Raw genomic sequence first — 21,888 nt, forward strand, 5'->3', positions numbered from 1 at the left:
AAAATCATAACGCCTTGCCAAAACAAATGTCATAACTTGGCCTCTTCTTTCAATTACCTCTGCTCTCTTGGAAATGTCTATTTGTGGATCAAGCCTCTGAGTTAACCCAGGGAATTAAGGAATTTAAGAAGGCCCTATAATTCCTAGGGGCTAGTGAAGAAAGAACACCTCTTTACTGGAAATATTGAGATAATGGAATAGGATGGAAAAAGAGGGAGCAGAAAATTGCCCTTGAAGGCCCAGAATTTTAAAAAGCACAGGGATGGAAATACTAGTTCAATTTGGAGGAAGTGGATGGTATCGGTTATAGGTTTTAGAAGTCCAAGTACACGCTATGTCCCAAAGAGATAGCCTCCTAGGTCTATAGAGGGCTTTCTTGGGCTCTCTTTCTTGGGGCTTTCTTCCCCACACCCACATTCCCCCCTCCTGTATTCAATAGCATATGCAGGATCCATTCTGTATGCTAAATTCAAAAGGCATTCAGGGCATTCAGAAGTTTGGTTGTTTTGACACATTTTCAATGACAGCTCAGTTCCTCTTTGCTGTGTGCAAGAATTTCTTTTTGGAGGGAGCGGGGAGTTATTTTCTCAGGTCTGGCCCTCTCCGGCATGGTCTGCAAGCACTGGTCAACATGGACAATAGCTGCTGTATTCAAAACTGGGATCATCTGTTAAGGAAGTAATAGGGCAATGATTAGTACCCATGCAGTGATCGGAGTATGTGGTTTGGGAAAGAGGTAGAAACAGAAAAGGAGGAGACTAAGCTTCTATCTTTTACGGAATCTGTGTAAAATCAATTTTATCACTCTCAACACCTTGTTTCCTATAGAAACTGAGGGAACAACAGGAGAGTGGCGTTAGACATAAGAACATGACTTAGAATTTGGTCAAGGATCATGCGGCTTGAGCGCCTGCCCTCTCATCTACTGTCTCTGTCCCCTCTGGAAAGTTCCTTAAATAAGCATCTGATGCATCTGAGATCTGGAGAAGGCACCTGCTTCTCTAGGTCATTAAGACAGTTCTGAATCAGTACATGTAAAATACTTTCCAAAGCCACTCAATAAATCCTCACGAAGCAACAAATCATAATTAACCAAATCCCTCACTACTGGTCTGAGGACAATCTGATTATTGCTTTTGCTCCCCTATAAAATTTAATGAGAGGAGGAACATGGTAGAAGCAGGGGAGAAGAGGTGGTAGTAAAAAGCAAAGAGTTGAACCTAAGTATTTTTGTATTCTAAAACACAAGTTGCTCTTTTCTGGTGTTTAGCAATCCTTTTAAGTTAGCCCTATTATGAAAATGGGAATTGCAACACATTTCATCATCAAGTTTGAAATCAACAATGCCTCAAACTCCCCTTCACCCCCATCCTCCTCCCCATTCAGAATCTTCTCTCAGAAATGTCCACATTGGGCACATCTGTCTATTCTATTACACCACCCTTACTACCCCTCAGAGAAGACACAAGACATAAGTGAAACAGACATATCAATCCACGTCTTGATGGTCCCTGTCTCCCATCATTTCTTAAGAGTCTCTATCAAAATTGAGAGCTGTCAATCCCTGAATAGACAAAGTCTATCAGCATTTTTTCCACAGAACAAAATGTACCTATTCGTGGAATCAGCATGAAAGTCTCTTCTTTGAGATGCTCTCATTATTAGGTATGGGTGTGTATACAAACAAATTTCCTTTGGAGAAGACAATTGTCAACTTCAAGTAAAAGTTTCTTCTTTCCATTGCTCTACCCTGCCAATCCACACCCTCTATAAGCCTCTCCAAGGGGTTGATTCCTTTTCTTCCTTTGAAGAAGTCCTGATGTATGTAACTGCAAAAATACGTTAAAACACTAACTTGAGAAAATAAAATCGAGTAATCTTCCTTAAAGTAGAACTCAAATGCTTTTATGGATAATGAACTTAGCTGCTCAGGCAACTAGATGATTCAGACCATTATAGGAACGAGTTTGCACCTGTAAGAAATTGGTCAGATGGGCATATGCAGACTTCTCAAAAGGTGTCCTCAAAAGGTGCCTTGGCCAGGCACTGCTGTTATGTAAAGTTCAACTCCATTTATCATCGTACTGGATTTTTTTCCTCCCATTTGATGGGTTACCTAATGATTAAAATGAGAAAGCAGCTCCATTTATAGTGTTACTCATCCTCTCCTTCTGGATTTAAACCACATTTATTCAATCTTAAAAGTCAAGGCTTTGAGAGATGGGGGCAGGATAACCTGATAGTTGAGGACTGTGGCTCTGATGTCAGATGGACTGGAGTCCACTCAGAACTTTGACCCTAACTGGCTGGATAATCTTGAATCACTGGGTAATCTCAGTTTACTTACACGCAAAACAGGTACAGTGCTACCAATCTGGTAAGGCTTTGCATGGATTAAATTGGGAAAGGTCTGGCATATTTAACTAACATGCTAAACATTTGCTACATTATTTTAGTAGTACATTTATTTCAAAATGAAATATTAATACAATTATTTGACAGTATAATTAACAGGGCTTCTCATTTCACATGTTCTCAGTAAATAAGTGAGAATTATCTTGATGCTAGACACTTCATCATAGGAAATCTTTTACTGGTGAACTTGGATTAAGAAGCACTCTTTTCAACCTCTGGCTCTCCTAGGTTACTCAGGCTTCAAGTCCCCTCTTTCCTAACTCCCAGCTGGCACTGCAACCCTATCCTGGGCACACAGCAGGCTCTAATCAATATTCCGCATGTTAGGTAGGTAATACATATGAGCTCTAAGCCAAGAACATTCATACAATCTCAAATTCTAAGTCTCCATAGAAACACCTTTACGAGGGAGATAAGGTAAGAATCTTTCTTCAGTCTATATGATTTTTTTAAAAAATTTAAAGGCCAAGTTATTGCAAAATGTCAACTAGCTAGGAAAGGCTTAGAGTCTAGATCTGAATCCAGGCAGAAGATCTAAAAACCTTACAAAGCCATACATGACATGATTATCTCAAGGAAATGATTCTCACTTTGAAAGAGGAAAAGGCAAAGTTCCAATAGAAGGCTAGACAGACTGTACAGAAAGATTAGCTGAAAGCATGATTAGAAATTATTACAACAAGAATAATTTTGTTGCAATAACCAAGTAATTAATTTTTTAAGTCAATAACGTAATTTCCACTAAATTTCCCACCTTTTTACAGAAGAATTTTTGAGATTGCACAGTACTCCTACAAACCACGTTAGATACTCCAGTTGTTTAACAAAGAGAAAAAAAATGACATGGTTTAGGCAGGTGTGAAATTCTGCAAAAGGAGAATAAAATACAGGGGGGCAAAAAGTGGAATAATATCAACCAAAAGCCAACTAATTAGTTCTTTTGAGATTCTCACCAGCTACCCAAACACTGTAGGATTACAAGCATTACATTATCAATACATGCTGAAATATAATATATACCACAATAAGCTTAAAAAATCTAACGTACTGAGAAGTAAACCTTTACATACTCTGCATAATTCTAATTTTACTTAATTTCTTAAAATCGTGCAGCTTCCAAATAAACAATAGTAGCAGAAACAAAAATTCACATAAATGGACCACAATCAAGGTTATCAGTAGTTCCCATTTAAATAATAACAGCACAATAATATGGACTATATAACTGAAAAGCAGTAAATAAGTCCATGTAAAAATTGAGAAAACTGATTTTATATGTTTCTATATGTGTGTGTGTGAGTGTGTGTATAAAATATTCTCAGCATTAAAAATCAAAGAAGGTTACTCATGGTAAGCTTTTGAAAGAACACAACCCTCTCTCAAGATATTTATTTAGAGTTTTAAGTTTGGGATAGTCTCATTTACGGTATGCTTAAAACAATGCAATCATTTTTTATTCATTCCCTTCTGATCTTCATACTTTTCACAGTTTTAGAACAGGTGGGAACAGTGACCTGCTTTTTCAACCATTATATCCCCCAGACATGACTAATTTGAAGCTGAGCAAATTGCACATAATGGACCAGGGATTCAAGTTCATGATTCTTAGTAGGTTGCACTCTTGTTTCAGGGCACATGATCTCCTTCCCCGCCCCTCTTTTACCACCCCTGTAGCTGCTGCTCCCTAAATTAAATTACCAAACATGAAATCAAAGGGAAATTATTTTTTTACATTTTCTGCAGGCTTATTTTTAAGGAGGATAAAGATTAGGCTACATCTTTAAAATATTTTCTCTTCCTTTAAGGAAAGAGAAATGTTTAAATGTTTAAATATATTCTAAATACTAAAGAAGCCAGCCACTTAAGAACCCTTCTCAACACATAAGAAAACAATCAGATGCATGATTTTATAATGGTTCAAAGTTTTTACAGAGGCATGGCATAGTTCAGTGAATTTTTGAATACCCCAAATTCTACCATATAAGATACTGCTTTCTAGAGTCTTTTTACAAAATATCATTAAAGGTCTGCAGACTAGAGACATCGGCACAAGAAAAACTAACAACCAAAACAAGCAGAAAACAAGAAAAAAAAAACTTGGTTCTAAGAAGGCCACTAGGATAGGGAAATATTTAAGCTGGCTACATGAAAAACCAATCCCTCCTATTTGCTTTTTATCTAATGTTTAAATTTTCCCCATCAATTCTAGAAGGCTCCAACCAAATACCAGTCTAATCATCAACTAAAACTCTACAATGAGGAAAATGAAACTTGTTGGTTAACTGATTGCCTGGTCAATTTGGAGTGCATGGTTTGTCATGATTGTTTGGGAGGGATGGTTGGTAGCTGTGTTTTGTATATATGTGTATGGGCTACTTATACTCTTACAATCAGGAGCTTTGCCATTACAGGTTCTCCTCTTCCTAGGTTGCCATGTTTTCTTCAATGGGTGGGGGATAACAGAGATCAAAAAGAAGCGTACCAAAAAAAAAAAAAAAAAAAAAGTAACATACTATGGCCAATTCAAAGCGATGATTTCATTTTCTCACTCAGCCTCTGCAGGTGCACTGAAAAGACATCTGATTGCCCCCAACCCCACACCTGACTTCACACTTATCATGGGAATTGAGCAGTAAAGGTGTTCTCTTCTCACTGGAAAGAGTGGACAAGGACGTTTCTGAACTTGACTTCAACTTTCCAGCCTACAAACTGCTTCTTCAACTATTGATTCCACTCCTATACTTTCGTGCAGTTTCACTCTTTGCTCAGTTTCACCTACTTTTCATTTTAGGGAAGTCTGGTGGAAAAACATCCCACTTACCTTTTGTTGGTATTTCCCCCCCATATTTGGGTCTTGTACCGTACCCAAGTTCCTAGATTTAACAGAAAAATCAAACAAACAACAAACAAAAAACAAAACACCTCTAAATGGTTGAGATAAAGGCTAAGTCACTATTCAGTGTTTAAAGTGAACTGGATCTGATCTTTATAGTCTTCTGGCAAGTGGCCAGAGTGGGGACACACAGCCTTGGCGATTGGGGAAGGAAGGGAGCTAAGCAGTCAACTTACACAATTTCCCCCAAGAAGTGTTACATGTAGTTTTTTTTCCCCAAGGAAGTTGGAACTAAAGCAGTTTACCTACTGAGAAGAATCTAGTTATAGGAAATATCACAAACTTTTTGAGATGGTTATCACGTACCGTCACCAGACAAAAATCTCTGGGAAAAACAACCTTTGGCACCACTTGCTCCAGACAACCCCCTTTGAACATACAACTGCTGTGATCCTACGGCAACTCTAATATCCAGCAGCTACACACCAGTGCTCTTGCACCTTTTTCCACAGTACCAAGATGCTAGAAATTATATTAGTTCAAGAAGTGCCCTAAGAAACCTACAACAGTGGATAATGGGCTCTTCAAGGCTAGGAGATCAGCTTCTTAGGAAAAGAAAAAGAAACACACACCAACAAACACCAGGGAACTATGTGTAATGGTTCGCTGCTTGTGCAAAACCTCAAAGAGGATGAAGGTCAGACAGGGATAATAGGCCAATTTAATTCTGAAAGCACAAGGTGCAAGAAATTTTAATTATGGTCTGCCACTGAAATCACACAAGATCCAATGGCATCTAACTGCAACTGCTCATCGAGGGAGACAAGAGGTGTAATTGTAACCGCTGCATAATCACTGTGAGGGCACAGGGAAGGCTGCCTTCAGGTCTCAGCAGAGAATGTATTAGGAGCCTAGAAAAATCCAATACAGGGAAACATGGAGATTGCACGTAGCCAAACAGGAGCTCCTAACAGGAAAGCCAAACCCCGTTGTGTGTGTGTGTGTGTGTGTGTGTGTGTGCGCGCGCGCGCGCGAGCGCGCGCGTGTTTATGTGTTTGAGTGGTGAGCGTTCCAGGAATAAAAGATTAAGCTGTGTGGCCCAAATTGAGAATATGAGCATGGAAAACTCTGAACCCCTTTCTACTTTGTAGATACATACACAGAGAGAAAGGCATGATCTCCTTCAGAAATTTCTGCCTCGGTGAAGCTTCACCCACTCTCCTTTGTTTAAAACAATTAGCTTGGATGTTAACAGTGATTTACAGAACCAGACTCCCTTTAATTTGTTCCCATCAAACCCAAGTCTGGAGACGACACGCCACACACAGGGCTCGAGGTGCCCAAGCCTGTGCAGCTCTCACGCCCGCGCCGCGCGGACTCTCGCAAAGGGACAGGCAGAGAAAACCCCTCCGTGGACTCTCCACTCCGCAAAGTTTCACCGATCCGCGAAGAAAGCAAAAGCACCCATCCGCGCCCGTCGCGAAGTTGGCGCTGAAGTTTGTGCCGGGATGTCCTAAATCTCGAGGGGTAAGGGAACGCGAGTGTGCGGCCAGGCTAGAGGATGGATGGAGATGGAGAGACAGCAAGCAGGAGTTTTTACGAGTGGAAGATCCGTGAGACCATCTTTTTCACCCGGAAGCCTGTTTGGCTCCCAGAGGTCCCGGAGGTGCTCGCCGGGAGAGGCGCCGTCGCCGCCGGGGGCCGGGGAGCTGTCACCTGCGGGGAGCCGCTCTGCTAGGCGCCCGGGGACGACCCGGGGAGGGGGGCGCTTCAGAATCACCGACCCCGGGGTTCTGAGAGGTGGGGGAGGGGAGACTCGCAAGAGGGCAGGGGGCCAAGAGCAACACCTTTCGCATACGCTTTTCCCCTCCTGCCTCTCCAACTACCCGCAGCGCCAGCCAAGGACTTTCTCCCACCGCACCCTACCGCATCCCGCCTCCGGGCCCACCTCTCAGACCCGTCCGCGGCCGCGACGGGCGGGTGGGGGGTGCGGCAAGGCAAGGAAGCAGCCGGCGGGAAGGTCGGGACCCTAAACGCAAACTCTCACCCCCTAGCCGAGACGACCAAATGCGTTTATACCGGCAATGATCACAGCCCCGTAGCCGGGTTCCCGGGTTAGCGCCGGGCGCAATTCCCTGACTCTTCTGTTGTTCCCAATAAAGTCGATTACGTTGCCCTCCGGGAGCTGATTGGGAGGGAACGGAGAGGAAAAGGGGGGAACGCGGGAAAATGCGGGGGGAGCAGCAATCAACTTTGCAACCCAGCGCTTCCTCGCGCGATCCGTCGCCATGCTTAAGATTCCCACCCCCGCCACCCCCCTCCTTCCTTTCAAGTGGATACTGAAACTAGGCCAAAACTTTTTCCCCTCCTTTTCTCTTAGCCACTAGACTGGATTGTGCCCCACGGAGCCCCATGGAGCTCTGCTTTCTTAAGCACAATAGCCGGACTAATTAGATCATAGAAGCAAGGCAGTGATACTGTAACAAGTAGCCCGAGAGGCAAAGAGGGAAGGGGCCCGAAAAGACAGAAAGGGGGAAAAGTTTGCAGCTCTCGCACTTACCAATCAAGCCTCCCACCAGAAAGGCGATGATTTGGAACACGAGCAGAATCCCACCAACAATGCACAGCTTCTTGGTGCTCATGTTTTCTATAATTGCCCCAGCCATTTTTGCGCCCCCTTTTTTCTTTCCTCCTTGAAATGTTTTAGGGTGTGCTTTTTGCCCTCTCTCCTCTCACGCTCCCCCCCTCCCTCGCCTCCTTTCTGGGCGCTGCAAAACTTCAGGGGTGTGGGAGCGCGGCGAGGATGGGACCGGGACGCAAGGCGCCCGCACGGATTCCCCAGGCGCAGCCGGCTCGGGCTCCCCCAATGCCCGGAGCTGTGATTGTGGCCGCTCCGCCGCCTGTGGACGCTTAAAGGAGCAGGGAAGCGGATCACATGACGCCGCCTCCCTCCCTCCCTTTCTTCCTCCCTCCCTCTCGCGCTTCCTCCCTCCCTCCTCCCTCCCTCCTTCTCTTCCTCTCCCGGTTGCCCGCCAGTGCTGGGCTTCGAGCTCCGGAGGGTGCTGGCGTCCCGCTCTAGGGTCTGGCTGGCGGTCTGTCCCGCCCGGGGCTGGTGTCGTGTGGGGGTTGATGTTGTTGTTAAGTGCGTTCCTCCCACCCCGCCTCTCACACGTTTCCTTTTCTGGTGCGAGATTTAAATCACCCACGGACAGCTTTGCAGACCTTTAACTTCTGCGTTGACTTTAGGAAATGGGCCCCACCCGAAACTGCTAGAACTCTCTTTAGGAAAGAGGAGGAGAATTTTTTAAAGGGACCCAAAGATGCTTAAGTCAAAGCACAGAGATGCAGACTGAAGTCTTCCGCTTCCTTTGACCTGATCCCAGCCTCAGTTATTTAGCATACACCCAGCTAAATCCCTCAACTGCACCCGAGAAGGAGCCCTGTGCTCCAGCCAAATCAGACCACTGTACATTACCACATTATCCCCCATCGCATGGGTTTCCAGAGCCTTGACCCTGGCTCTTTAAAAAAAAAAATTTATATATATATATATATATATATATATATATATATATATATATATATATTCACATACACACACACACACACACACATACACACACATATATATAACTCCATCGGAGTTTTAAACTTCATTTAAAAACCACGTTGTCTAAAGAACCTTTCTAATTTTCCAAATCGCCCCCGTGCAATATTTCCTTGAACCCAACCCCTCCAACTCCGGTGTTTACATTCTTAGCTCCTATTGTGAGGACTTGTGTATACACGTTTGTCTCCACCACAAAGCTGTAAACTCCTGGGGGATAGGGACCCAGTTTTATTCATCTCTGTACCCATCCTCCCCAACACCCCCTGGTTCCTAACAAAATTCTAGTGGGTCCCTAAACTTTTGTGGAATGAATAAATAAATAAATAAATAAATGTGAAAGCAAGCCCGAATTTTGCATTTCAAAAGCCTGAAAGAGACCTTATTTGATTTAGATGGTACACATATTCAGTCGCAGTGTTTGTTGTCTCTTTGTGAGAGTACGTTTCTATTTAAACTTTTCTAGGAGAAAAGGAGGGTGGGACTCTTAAGAGAGTCCTGCTCTATCAAGCCTAAGTTCCTGGGCCTGGTTTTTCCATGTTTCATAAACTGGTCATTTGACCAGCACAAGTCTAGTTGCCCAAATAGACCCTTGGTTTGGTCACACACACACACACACACACACACACACCCCAAACAAGGTTTGCCACCCTTTACACACCTGGTTTCTTGCCCCTCTCCTCTGTCTATACCCTCTTCATGCCAAGAGAGTACCACAAGTCCCCTATCCTCTGCTATATTGCTGAATATATTGCCCCTATGGAAGATGCCAGATGCCATGCAGATTACCCTTAACGAAAGTGTTCATTTCTAGTCTCCAACTAGACACTCTTCAGGGCCAGTGCCAAACTTTATATATATATATATATATATATGAAAATTCATCTCCATAAAATCCATCTTAAGTGTTCTAGGGATATAGTTGATATTTATCCATTATTTCCTTCAACACTTTAACCAGCAGGGCTCACATATGGAGCCCTTAACCTGTTCCAGGCTTTTTGTTCTAAGTCCTTGAGGAGACCAGGATGTGAAGACAGCTGACCATCCTGGAGGAGCCCCAGTCTGGCTGCTATTCACAGAATAGTGATTAACAACCTTTATTTGAAGAACACCAGATCAGATGGAAAAAGCAGACGGAATTGCTGTCAACACTAGTGGTGGTCAGAAGTGTTTGGTACCCAAACACAGATAGACCAGTGTGGGTCATTTGCCTTCCTTCTTTACATTTTCAGAAGCCTACATCATTTTTGCTTCCCTTGAGAGGAGTAGGTTCCAGGGCATCAAAAAAGATGTAGGAATGCCCTTCTTTTTTTTTTTTTTAAGATTTTATTTATTTATTTGACAGAGAGAGATCACAAGTAGGCAGAGAGGCAGGCAGAGAGAGAGAGAGGAGGAAGCAGGCTCCCTGCTGAGCAGAGAGCCCAATGTGGGACTCGATCCCAGGACCCTGAGATCATGACCCGAGCTGAAGGCAGCGGCTCAACCCACTGAGCCACCCAGGCACCCCAAGGAATGCCCTTCTTACGTCTGTTACTAGTTAGCTCCACATTCTGAGTTCTCATCTCAGCAAGCTGCCAGCTTCCACACATTTGAATAATAATGATGCCTTTCGGTTAGAATTTCTTTTTACTACCAAGGAATTTTTTTAAATTAAGGTTGATAAGATTCAATATCAAGATTTACTGCCCATTTCATACTATGGTTCACTATTTCAAAAGAAAGAAATGGGCGGCCCCTGGATGGCTGTCAGTTAAGCATCTGCCTTCAGCTCAGGGCATGATTTCAGGTTCTTGGGATCAGATAGGCCAAGTAGGGCTCAGCCAGGAGTCTGCATCTCCCTCCCCACTGCTCATGTATGCTCTCTCTTGCTCTCTCTCACTCTCAAATAAATAATGAATAAAATCTTAAAAAAAAAAAAAGAAAGAAAGAAAGAAAGAAAGAAAGAAATGGTAGTTCTATGCACTTCAAATGTGAATTGGATCCACAAAAATGTGTTAAGTAGTCCCCGCCACCCCCATCCATGGTTTAGTTTTCTGTGGTTTCACTTAAACTCCAGTCAACCGAGATCCGACAGTCTGAAAGCAGGGGATTCTCCTGACCTATTGCCAGAAGGTCAATGAGTAGCCTAAAGCCAAGACACAATGCCTTTGCCATTCACCTCACTTCATTTCATCATGTAGGCATTTTATCTTCTCACATCATCACAAGAAGCCAGAGGACAGTACAATAAGATATATTGAGAGAGAGAGAGAGAACATTCTCATAGCTTTAATTGCACTATATTGTTATAATTATTCTCTTATTAGTTATTATTGTTAATCTCTTACTGTACCTAACTTTATCATAGGTATACATATGGAAAAAACACCGTGTGTATAGGGTTTGGTATTATCTGAGATTTCAGGCATCCATTGTGGGTCTTAGAACATACATCTCACGGATAAGGAGGACTACTGTATTTATTGAACATTAGTGAGCTAGCTCCTCAACTCATTTTTCTGTCAACTGTTAGAACATCCTTGTACTCCTCAGCTTCCAAATGCTTCTCTTCAGAGTAACTGGCCTCACTTATTTGGTTCCAGTTTCCCCCTCTGGAAATGAAAGGCTTGGAATAAAATACTGGTTATCTACCAAGGTGGTTCCCCCCACCTTTTTTTTTAAAGGGCACTTAATTTAAAGGAGATATATATAACTTCTTTGAGAGAGAAAGAGGAAGAGAAAGAACTAGTGCAAGGTGGAAGGGCAGAGAAGAAAGAGAGAATCCTAAGCAGCTCCACGGGGCTCAACACAGGACTCCTTGTGGGGCTCCCCATGCGGCTCAAGGTGGGACTCACCACGGGGCTCCACGCAGGGCCCTACCTCACAACCCTGAGATCATGACCTGAGCCAAAATCAAGAGTCAGGCGCTTAACCAACTGAACCATCCAGGAGGCCCTTAAAAAGAGATATTTCTAATTCCTAACTTGTATGCAATTATCAATACTGCCAAACCACATGTGGGACCCTTTCAATATTCATCACTATGAAATGCTTTAAGAAAAATTTTAATTTCTATTCTCTCTTTTTAAAAATTAAAAGTGAATGGCAGATCCTTAGTTCCCAAGGGAATAACACAGACAAGTAGAAAAGAGCGTGAGTTGGTTGTCCAGGTTTGGCATGGAGCCTGGACCCCAGCTCTGCCCTTTGCTTGGTATGTGTCATTGTGAGCCACTCCAGGCACCCAGCATTCTGAAGCTCAGCTTTCTCATCTGTGAAATGGAGGTAATGATAGTACTTGCTTCATGGTAATCTCACAAGAGATGATGATAATGATAATTATATTTAAGAATCCTTAAGGGAAATCAATAACCTTGCATTAAAAACTAATAAAACTGATAATTAATTTGTTCTTCCTCAGCTCTAAAATTCTATCATGTTATAATTATTTTTTGAAGTATATTTTAGGAGCAGTCTTTGTGATTAACTATTTGCAAGGGTGCTAGTAAGGCCAACATCTGTTATGGGACTCTGAGCAACACTCAGTGAACTTGAAACCTAGAAACATTCTCTTCTAAAAAATGCTTCTGATCATCAATAGAGCACTTGTCACGGGTCCTTAGATTGTCCCAGAGACTAGATAATCCAAGAGTGTAATCCAACTCTTCCAAGAGCATTTGATCATTCCAACTGCATTTCTTTAGACTTCAAGTTGGAGAGCCTGATTTAGCCCTCGTTTTATTTAAAGGGTTTGTCTTATGGAAGATCATATTGATATTCAATGCGTATTTATGGAATGGGTGAAGGAATAGATGGATGGATAAATGAATAAGTAAAGGTAAATTAACTGCAACCAGCTCCCCCTGCCAACCCAATTTCTATATAGCATATACTGACTAAATGCCTATCTGGTATATATACGCTGGTCTGTTGTGTGCACATATATCTATAGATGTGCTATATTGTCACCCTGGTTTGCAAGCTACTTAAAAACAAGGAAAGTGTGACCTAAGCCTCTTCCTCTCTCAGAACCCCAGCACCGTACCTTGCACAGAGGGGGGCTCAGTTTCTAGAGTTGAGAAAGCCCACCCTGGAAGCCAAGGGCAGCATTCCATTATTGTCACTGAAATAAATGTAATGCAGAGATCTAAAAGAATTGCATATACCTCCTCAAACACCTAATTTACTTCCTAGAGGGACCTAACAGGAGTAATAATCCCACTCTCAGTTTTCTCATTCTCCTAAGTAGCTTTTACCCATAAATGGCATCCTGGGGCTCTTCTGTTGTTGATATTTTCTTATAGTCAGTGCCTGTGAATGTGAGCAGGCACTTTGGGTTCATACTCTATTATTCAGTGGCACTTTTCACTCAGTAGACATACATGAATATATAAATTCACAGCTTCCTTTAAAATCCTTTTCTTTTCCTTTTTTCATAACCACCCTTCCCTTCTTTCTCTCTGAGCCCCATTGTCTCATTTTGTATGTAAATACAAGAGCTTTTCTAGCACCTCCTTTCACACACTACCCTTAGGTAGGAACTATTCAGAACCCACTGCTTAAAATATCAGTACTTTAACCTGATCTTTTTTGATGACATTGTTTAATGAATACCCCACCACTCCCTCCCTTTCTACACATCAGCATCCACGTGTGGGTCTCCTTTACCCCTTTTCTTGGACACTCCACATATATTTCAGACATGAGGCTTATTCAGTCACAGCTTTAAATCTTACTACTCATGTAAATAAACAAGACAATTACATGTTGAGGCTTACTTTACGAATTCTTAAAAAAAAAAAAAAAGATTACAATAGCAGTTTCATAGATCATGGCAAGCATTAAACAAATGTTACAAAGCACCTGGCTTACTTTTCTCACTTATTTAAAAAAAAGAAAAAAAGATGCTGGGGCGCCTGGGTGACTCAGTTGCTTAAGTGTCTGCCTTCGGCTCCGATCATGAACTCAGGGTCCTGGGTTGGAACCCCACATTGCTCTCCCTGCTCAGCGGGGAGTCTGCCTCTTCCTCTCCCTCTGCCCCTCCCCTCACGTGTGCTCTCTCTCTCTTGAATAAATAAAATCTTTTAAAAAAAGTTTTTAAAATTTAAAAACATCTTTTTAAAAGATGCTAATAGGAACTTCATAGGTCGTGGCGAGCCCTAAACAAATGTTACAAAGCACCTAGCACAGAGCCTGACACAGAGTGGGCACTGAACGAATATTTTACATGTTATAAAGGAGGAGGTTTCTGTTCCCAAATAGAGAGAGAGAGAGAGAGAGAGAGAGAACTATAAAAACCCCTAATTATTGTCTCTTATGAAATTGCTTTTTGAACCCAGACAACTTGGAAGGGGCAGATAAAAAACTTTATAGGTTTCCAGAGGCCTCTGGTGGGAGGCAGCTGACAACCTAAAGTAGCCAGCCAGGCCCCTGGTGTTTCCCAGGCTTGAAAGAGGCTGCTGCAGAGGGCTGGATGCTCTAATGTTTCAACCTCCAAGATCACATGTGCTTGATTCCTGCAGCTGAGGCAGGGAAAGTTTTTTTTTTCCCTTTGCCAGTCTCCTCAGTGTAAGCTTTATGGGGTCTGTGCTGACTGCTTCTGCTCCCACCCCTTGCCTTCATGACTGTGCTCCCTCCCCATTTCACCATGGACTTAGTCATGCTCACCAGCGCCTCTCCATCTGCTTTTTCCCCTGGAGAGTGGCAGTGGGAGGAGAGTCTGAACAGGCCAAGACACACCTCTTTGGGCAATGACCCGGTGATGCGTAGAGGGCATGGAGCGCAATGGCACAGAGTTGGATGCAAATTTTCTTAAATGAATGGATGGTTATGGTCCCTGGCTATCTAAAGGTCCAGGAAGGCCCCCCCACAGATGGCCAATGGCAGGAAGGAGGACTCAGACTTAACCTCAGCCCACGCACTCTGTTAAATGTATATGTTATCACCATTAATCCACACAACAATCCTTTGAGGTAGGTACTACTTTTATCATTTTATTTTATTGGTTTGTTTTTTTTTTTTAAGATTTATTTGTGAGAGAGAGAGAGAGCAAGCGTATAGGGGGAAGAAGCAGAGGGATGAGGAAAGCGAATCCCGAGCCAACACCACACTAAGTGCAGAGCCCCACACAGGGCTCTATCCCACAACCCTGAGTTGATGACTCCAGCAGAAACCAAGAGTCCAGTGCTAACTGACTGCAATACCCAGGGACCCCTACTTTTATCATTTTTAAAAGAGAAAAGCTGGTTCAGAGAATATTCCCTTGACCACACTGCTACTACACTGGGAAGCTGAGATTCTGAGGTAGCTGCAACACACCATACAATCACTAGATAGGTGTTGAGCTCCATGAATGCCAGAGAGTGATCTAGATGCTGGGGAAGAGCAGTGGGCCCGACAGAGGCCCTGCCCTCATGCAGTCTAATGAGAAAGCCCACTTCAGAACTTTGCTTCTTATTTCCCTTATATCAGCTATGCCCTTTCAACTCACCAACAGAAAGAAACCTACAGGGGGGTGGAAGTGAGGAGAAATCGAGTCCTTGGTGTGCAGACGCGCCCCACTCCATGTTTCCCTCAGGAGACTATTCATTCGAAAACCCCCTTTCCTGCCAGTTCTGAGACAGTTTTTTACTGTTCCTTTGTTCATACATTCAGCTCTGTTTTCTTCCTCATCACTTCACTCCCACTCAGATCAAACTCCCTCCAATTAAGCCCTTAAATCTTTGCAATTCATTCTTTGGTAGTATTTGCCATTAAGGCTTTTCCAAGCTGAAGATCAATTTTCAAGTCAAATGACTCATGAAAGTAATTAAGCATAATTTCAGTGTTTTGAGGACATTCTTCAAGAATACATGCGAGCAAAAGACATTCGTGTTAGCAGAAGATTCAGTGTACAAATTAGTCGTGGCCTTGCTAACCTGCAAATTGATTCCTAACGTACTTTTATTTGGTTCTTTATTTTGTTGTCATGCTGTGAATCCCTAATAAAGACCCTCTTTACCAAAGATTTCAAGTCACTTAATCAATGTTACTCATCTTCGTGTAAAAATTTATGAGGGTAAAAATTCCCAATCTCTGAAATATGTTCTTACCTAGCTAAGAAACCTGAAGCCTGAATGACTTGACGATGTTTTCTTTCATTTCTTTCATAAATATTTATTACATGTTTCCCATATGCCAGGTATGTGGCAGGTGCTAGGATACAAATACCAAAAAAGAGAGATATGCTCTTGTTCTTACAAAATTTATCATCTTGTGTCTGTAAAAGCGTGATGCAGTAGCTCTATTGGTCAAGACAGTAAGTCCTGAAGAGTCACTGGTGTGAGAGGCATGGGAGATCCCTCAGATGGAGAAAAGGAAAGGACAGGAGGTGCTCTCTCTGGCTTGAAGAGCAAGGTTCTCCCCATTCTGGAGTCAGCACCATGCGGCAGGGAGGAGCATGGGTTCGGGAACCATACAACCTGGGTTCTGAGTCCTGGCTTTGGCACTTACCAGGTGTGTGCCTAGGCTAGTTAGGGTAATTTTTGTCATTCTGTGGCCTCATCTGTAAAATGGGAATAATAATAATAATAATAACCTCCCCCAGGGCAACTGGCTGATTCAGTTGGTAGAGCATGCAACTCTTGATCTCAGGGTCATGAGTTCAAGCCCCATACTGGGTGTGGAGCTTATTTGAAAAATGTAAAAATAAATAGAAAAAAATAAAATTAAATACTCTCTACATATATGATTGCTATAAAGATTAAATGGAATCATTTGTGTCAAGTATTTAAAGCAGGGCCTGAAACATAAATGCAATGTGTTTGCTTTATAAAAAAAGAAGTATGTTTTCCCCTCTTCTGCCACTCCCATGATGCTAAGTTCCCCCAACCTCAATTTCCTGTAATCCTGTTGACAAGTCTCTCTCATCGAACAACCCTGCTGTCAGTTGGAAAGACTAGGATAGTAAGCCTCCAGGACTGCCTGATGAAACTATCTTTCAAGTATTACACATACTTTGAGATACTTTTTGATTCTCTTGCATCATAAGCAGATACAGTATCTACCTTGGGTGAATGCTCATACAACTGTATCTGTTATGTCCCTTTACACATGCTACCCCACTTGTCTTATCTACCTCAATAGATCACAAAAATTTTTTTAAAAAGATTTTATTTATTTATTTGAAAGAGAGAGAGAGAGCACAAAGGGAGAAGCAGACTCCCCCCTGGGCAGGGAGCCTGAAACAGGGCTCAATCCCAGGATCCTGAGATCTCGACCTGAGCCAAAGGTAGCTCAACTGACTGAGTTACCCAGGAACCCCAGATCACAAAATTTTTAAGAAAAAAAGACTTTTTATTCAGAAGTCTTTTTATTTAATTCTAGTACAATCCTAGGCTTTGTAGCAATTCTCTCAGAGCTTTGCTACTTCCAGATTTTTGTCTCTTCACCTCCTTCTCACAACAGATGTTCTATTTTACTGAGGAAGTCAGGAGAAGGAGCCATCAGGTATAAACTCTCAGCCTACAGACTGATGAATATTTTCCTATGCCTGATCTTCAAGGAAACAATGAACCACCTTTGTTCTTGGGCAAAGCATCCACCATTACTTAAGTACCCCACCTGTACTTAATGCTTAGACCTATTTTAGAGAGCTGCCCAGCATAGCCAAACAGTTAGGAACATAGGCTTTGTTTAATGAGTTAGCACATGAAAAGTACTTACTAGGTAAAGTACTCAGCACATGGTACACGCTCAATAAATATTAGCTTCTATTATGAATTCTCTTGCAAGACCTTCTATGACTTGCTTCTTTAATGATCTTCTTTCATATCTTTCCTCAATCTTCCAAATCTTCTCCACCCTAAAAAATATCCTTCTGAACCCCACATTCTCCTTAATTTATGATCTTCACTGGCTTCTTTCCTTTCATTGTAAATCAAACTTCTGAAAAGAACAGTTCATGTTTGCTGGCTTTATAATCTCATTTTCCATCCCCTCCGTGACCCCCTGCAGACAATTTAGGTTCCAGACCCGACACTCCATTGACTTTGCTCTGACAAAGATCACCAGCAACCTCTTTGGTGTCCATTCTACTTCACGTCTCTGCAATTTAACACTCGTCCTTCTGAATAAAACCTCTCCTCACCTCTTCAGCTTCAATAACTGCTCTCTCAGCTCTCCTACTTCTCTAACGTCCCCTTCTCTCTCTCCTTGGCTGTTTCTTCTGCCCACTCCCTGAATGTTAATATTCCTAACTATTCTCTCCTTAACCTCACCTCTTTCCACAGAGTCTGAGAGCAAACATGTATCTTCAGCTCTGACCCTTTGCCCAACATTTAGACTCACAAAGTGAATCACTTCCTAGCTGTCTCTGCCTAGACACACTACATGCACATCCAAATCAACCAGATGTCTTCCCTACCTTAGTTAATGGCCCAGCTTTCCAAACAGTCACCCAAGTTACATATCTCAAAGCCACCCTTGATTCATTACCCACACATCCAATAAGTTATCCAGATCAGATTCTACCTCTCTTATACATGAGCTAGCCTCTTCTCCCCATCCTGCCCACCTCTCCACAAGTCCAGAGCCTCATCATCTTTCCAACTTGGACTACTGAAGACCTTCCCTACCAAATCTACAATCTCTTGTTTCTTACAGATAATCCAGTCTGCATACAGTTCCCAAAGTGTACTCATTATAAAATACATATCTATATAAAATACAGATCTGTTTTCCTCACTTACTGAATATAACTCCGCAATATCTTCTCATTGCCTACAAAGAAAGTCCATATCTAGTAAAATCTTGCTGAGTACTCCTAGATCTAGCTACTTTTGATTATTTCTTATTCCCAGACTCAACCAAGACATTTCTTTGTATATTATTGTGTATAATTCACAGTCTAGCTCATGTCTTTTCCTTATAACATAATCACTGAGATAGACCAGTTGCCCCTAAGGTGGTGTCACCAAGCTCTTTTCTGGTATTCTTTGGTATTCTGGATATTTGGTATTCTGGATTCTCTGGTATTCTTCTTCTTTTATAACCTATTTCAAAGTAATGGCTATCCGGAGACCCAAATAGAAACCGAGAAATCATCTTAGACTTCTTTTTTATAAATGTAATCAACAGATACTGAAAATATCATCTGACAAGCCATATAAATAATACATTATCATAGTAATAACAAACACTTATATTTACAATGTAATGAGCACTGTTTGAAATGGGATGGATGGATAGATAGACTATTTAAGTGTATAATACTTAGAACTAAAATAGTAAAATAAAAGTACGTACCTCAAAAGATTTTGGTGAGGATTAAAGTCTTAAGGGTACTCTTGTATATATCGAGTTGGAACAATTTATCCTCACTGTAGTTGAGATACATACTATGATTCCATTTTAGACACTGAGGAAACTGGGTTAGATAGGATTAGTAATTTACCTAAGATCACACAGCTAATAAACACTGGACCTGGGCTTTGCATCCTATCAGTGTAGTACCAAAGTCCATGCACTTAACAGTTACTCTCTTCTGCCTTTGGTTCAAACAGCAGTCAGAGTAACATCCTTCAGGTTTTCTACATATCAGGTGCTGCTCTAAACATATTACATATATTATTTCTATCAATCCTCACAACACCTTCTATGAGGAAAGTGCTATTTTTCTTCTTGATTTCCTATGCAAATAAACTTGGCTTAAAGCAAGTAAAAAAAAAAAAAAATTCAAACTGTAAACCCAGAAAAATCTGGAAGTGAATACTCACTTCAAAGAAAGTATGCATTTACTCTTCTAAAAGCCTTGTTTCAACACTCCTTGGCATTTTAGATTTCTCAGATCATTAACAACATGTAATATTCCAATAAAAAAGTGAGGATCTCTTTACTCATTCAACCTTCTGTCCACTCAGCAAATCTTTACTGAATACCTATGTTATGCAAGACACTAAATACTTCAAAAAGACATTTCTTCTTTCAAGAAAAGAAAAATCTAGAAAACAGAAAAGGACGTTAAAGCCAACAAATACAATGAAATGTGACAGGTAGGATTGCAGAGAGGTTAAGAGAATAGATTCAAAACTAGACAGACTTCGTTTGAAGTATAATTTTGCCACTTACTTCCTATGTGACTTTAGGAAATTCATTTAAACTATTTGTGCTTTATTCTTTTTCATAGTACCTCCATCATATGATCACTGTCAATTTTTAATGTACATAGAGAAATCTGATCCATGCTTCAAACAAAGTAACACTTAGGGCAGCAAGAGTGGATAGAAGTAGTTGTCAGTGGTATTGCCACATAAGGGTACACTGTCGGAAAGCTTGAAAAAGAGAGACTGATTTTTTTATATTGGAGAAAAGGGAGTTCAGATAAGTTTTTAAAGAAAAACATAACCCTAGATGAGTTTTTAGAAGATTAGTAAGTATTCTCCAGGTAGACAAAAAGGAAAATATATATGGGCAAAGTTAAAAGCAAGGAAGAGTAACTTCTAAAGTTGATACACCTGGTTGAAGAGGTGGTTATGTCCGTGTGTCTTCAGCATGTTGCTTGGGAGACCTACGGCCTTGGGAGATAGGAACATAGCAAGGGTGGAGAAGTGATGTCCTTATTATGATTATAGATCTTTAAAAGCTATCATTTGAAACCATGTTTATTACTAGATGGAGAATAATAACACCTTGTCCTGTGTTTGTATAGCACCAATTCTGTACAATTTTAAGATAATATCTCAGTAATCTTCACAACCTTGGAGGTCTGTCCAATTATAATTATCACCATTTTTCATATGGGAAAGCAAAAGTACAAGGAGAGGAAGGTAGAAATCCAGGGTTTCAGCTCACCAAAGTGTCCAAAATAACAAGATCTTACTAATTTCACACCCTCCCGCCATTTCTATCCTTGTTATGGAAACATAGAGCAAAAGTGTGTAGTTTGAAAAGGCTAGGATGGGGTTAAAAAACAATCAGAAATAGTGATGAGCCATGTAGAAAATGTTGGGGGTGGGCAGCTGGGTGGCTCAGTGGGTTAAAGCTTCTGCCTTCGGCTCAGGCCATGATCCCAGGGTCCTGGGATCGAGCCCCACATTGGGCTCTCTTATCCGCAGGGAGCCTGCTTCCTCTTCTCTCTCTGTCTGTCTTTCTGCCTACTTGTGATCTTTGTCAAATAAATAAATAAAATCTTTTAAAAAAAAAAATAAATAAAAATAAATAAAAAGAAAATGTTGGAAGAACTGGGAGACAGGTTTGTGATGACAAGCAGGCTGTGTTGGAGATAAGCTGGATTGACTGACAGAAGGAAACTTTGTTGTTTTAGATTCCTGTGCATGTAACTTACATGCAGTAAACGACACAAATCATACATATATACATTGGGGAATTTATGCAAATGAATACTATCTTTGTTTGCTACAGATGCCATCACAAAATACACAGAACAGACTGAATAGCTTAAGCAACAGAAATTTCTCACAGTTCTGGAGGCTGGAAGTACAACATTAAAGTGCTGGCAGGGTTGGATTCCTTTGAGGCGTCTCGCCTGGCCTCTGCCTTACTGCCCCTTCACATGGTCTTTGTTTTATGTACTTAGTGTCTCCTCCTGTTCATACAAGGACAACCATCATATTGGATTAGTACCCCTTCCTAATGGTCTCTTTTAACTTAACCCTTTAAAGACTTTATCTATATCTACAGTTACATTCTGAGGAACTGGGGGTTTGGACTTCAATATGAAATTGGGTGGAGGACATAACTCAGTCATAGCAAACACATATATAAGATAAAAAAACACCCAAGATATAGAACATTTCTATCACTTCAGAATGATTCTCAGCTCTCTTCCTAGTAATCCTCTAGTGTTCATATTAATTAATCCCTTTTCATATTAATCACCACTGGTGTTTTTTCCTGTTTTTGAACTTTGGTATTTATATTCTTTTTGACTGCTGTTTCCCACCCACCCCTGAGCCAGCAACATAATGTCTGTGAGATTCATCCATGTTATAGCATGTAATGTTATTTATTTTATTTTATTGTGTAAATAAATTACAATTTTATGATATTTGAGTAG

At 41.5% G+C, this 21,888-nt stretch overlaps 1 protein-coding gene across 1 annotated transcript in view; it reads right to left on the reverse strand.

The window, feature by feature from the left end:
• WLS (Wnt ligand secretion mediator) overlaps positions 1-8,238 on the reverse strand; it is a 103,792-nt gene extending 95,554 nt beyond the window's left edge. The window contains exon 1 of the mRNA XM_082686448.1: positions 7,809-8,238. Within this exon, the coding sequence (XP_082542574.1) occupies positions 7,809-7,914 (106 nt within the window). The 5' untranslated portion in view covers positions 7,915-8,238. The remainder of the gene's footprint in view (positions 1-7,808) is intronic.
• Positions 8,239-21,888: the final 13,650 nt, after the last annotated feature.

This window comes from Mustela nivalis (genome assembly GCF_964662115.1).
Source record: "Mustela nivalis genome assembly, chromosome: 10".
Lineage (NCBI taxonomy): Eukaryota > Metazoa > Chordata > Mammalia > Carnivora > Mustelidae > Mustela > Mustela nivalis.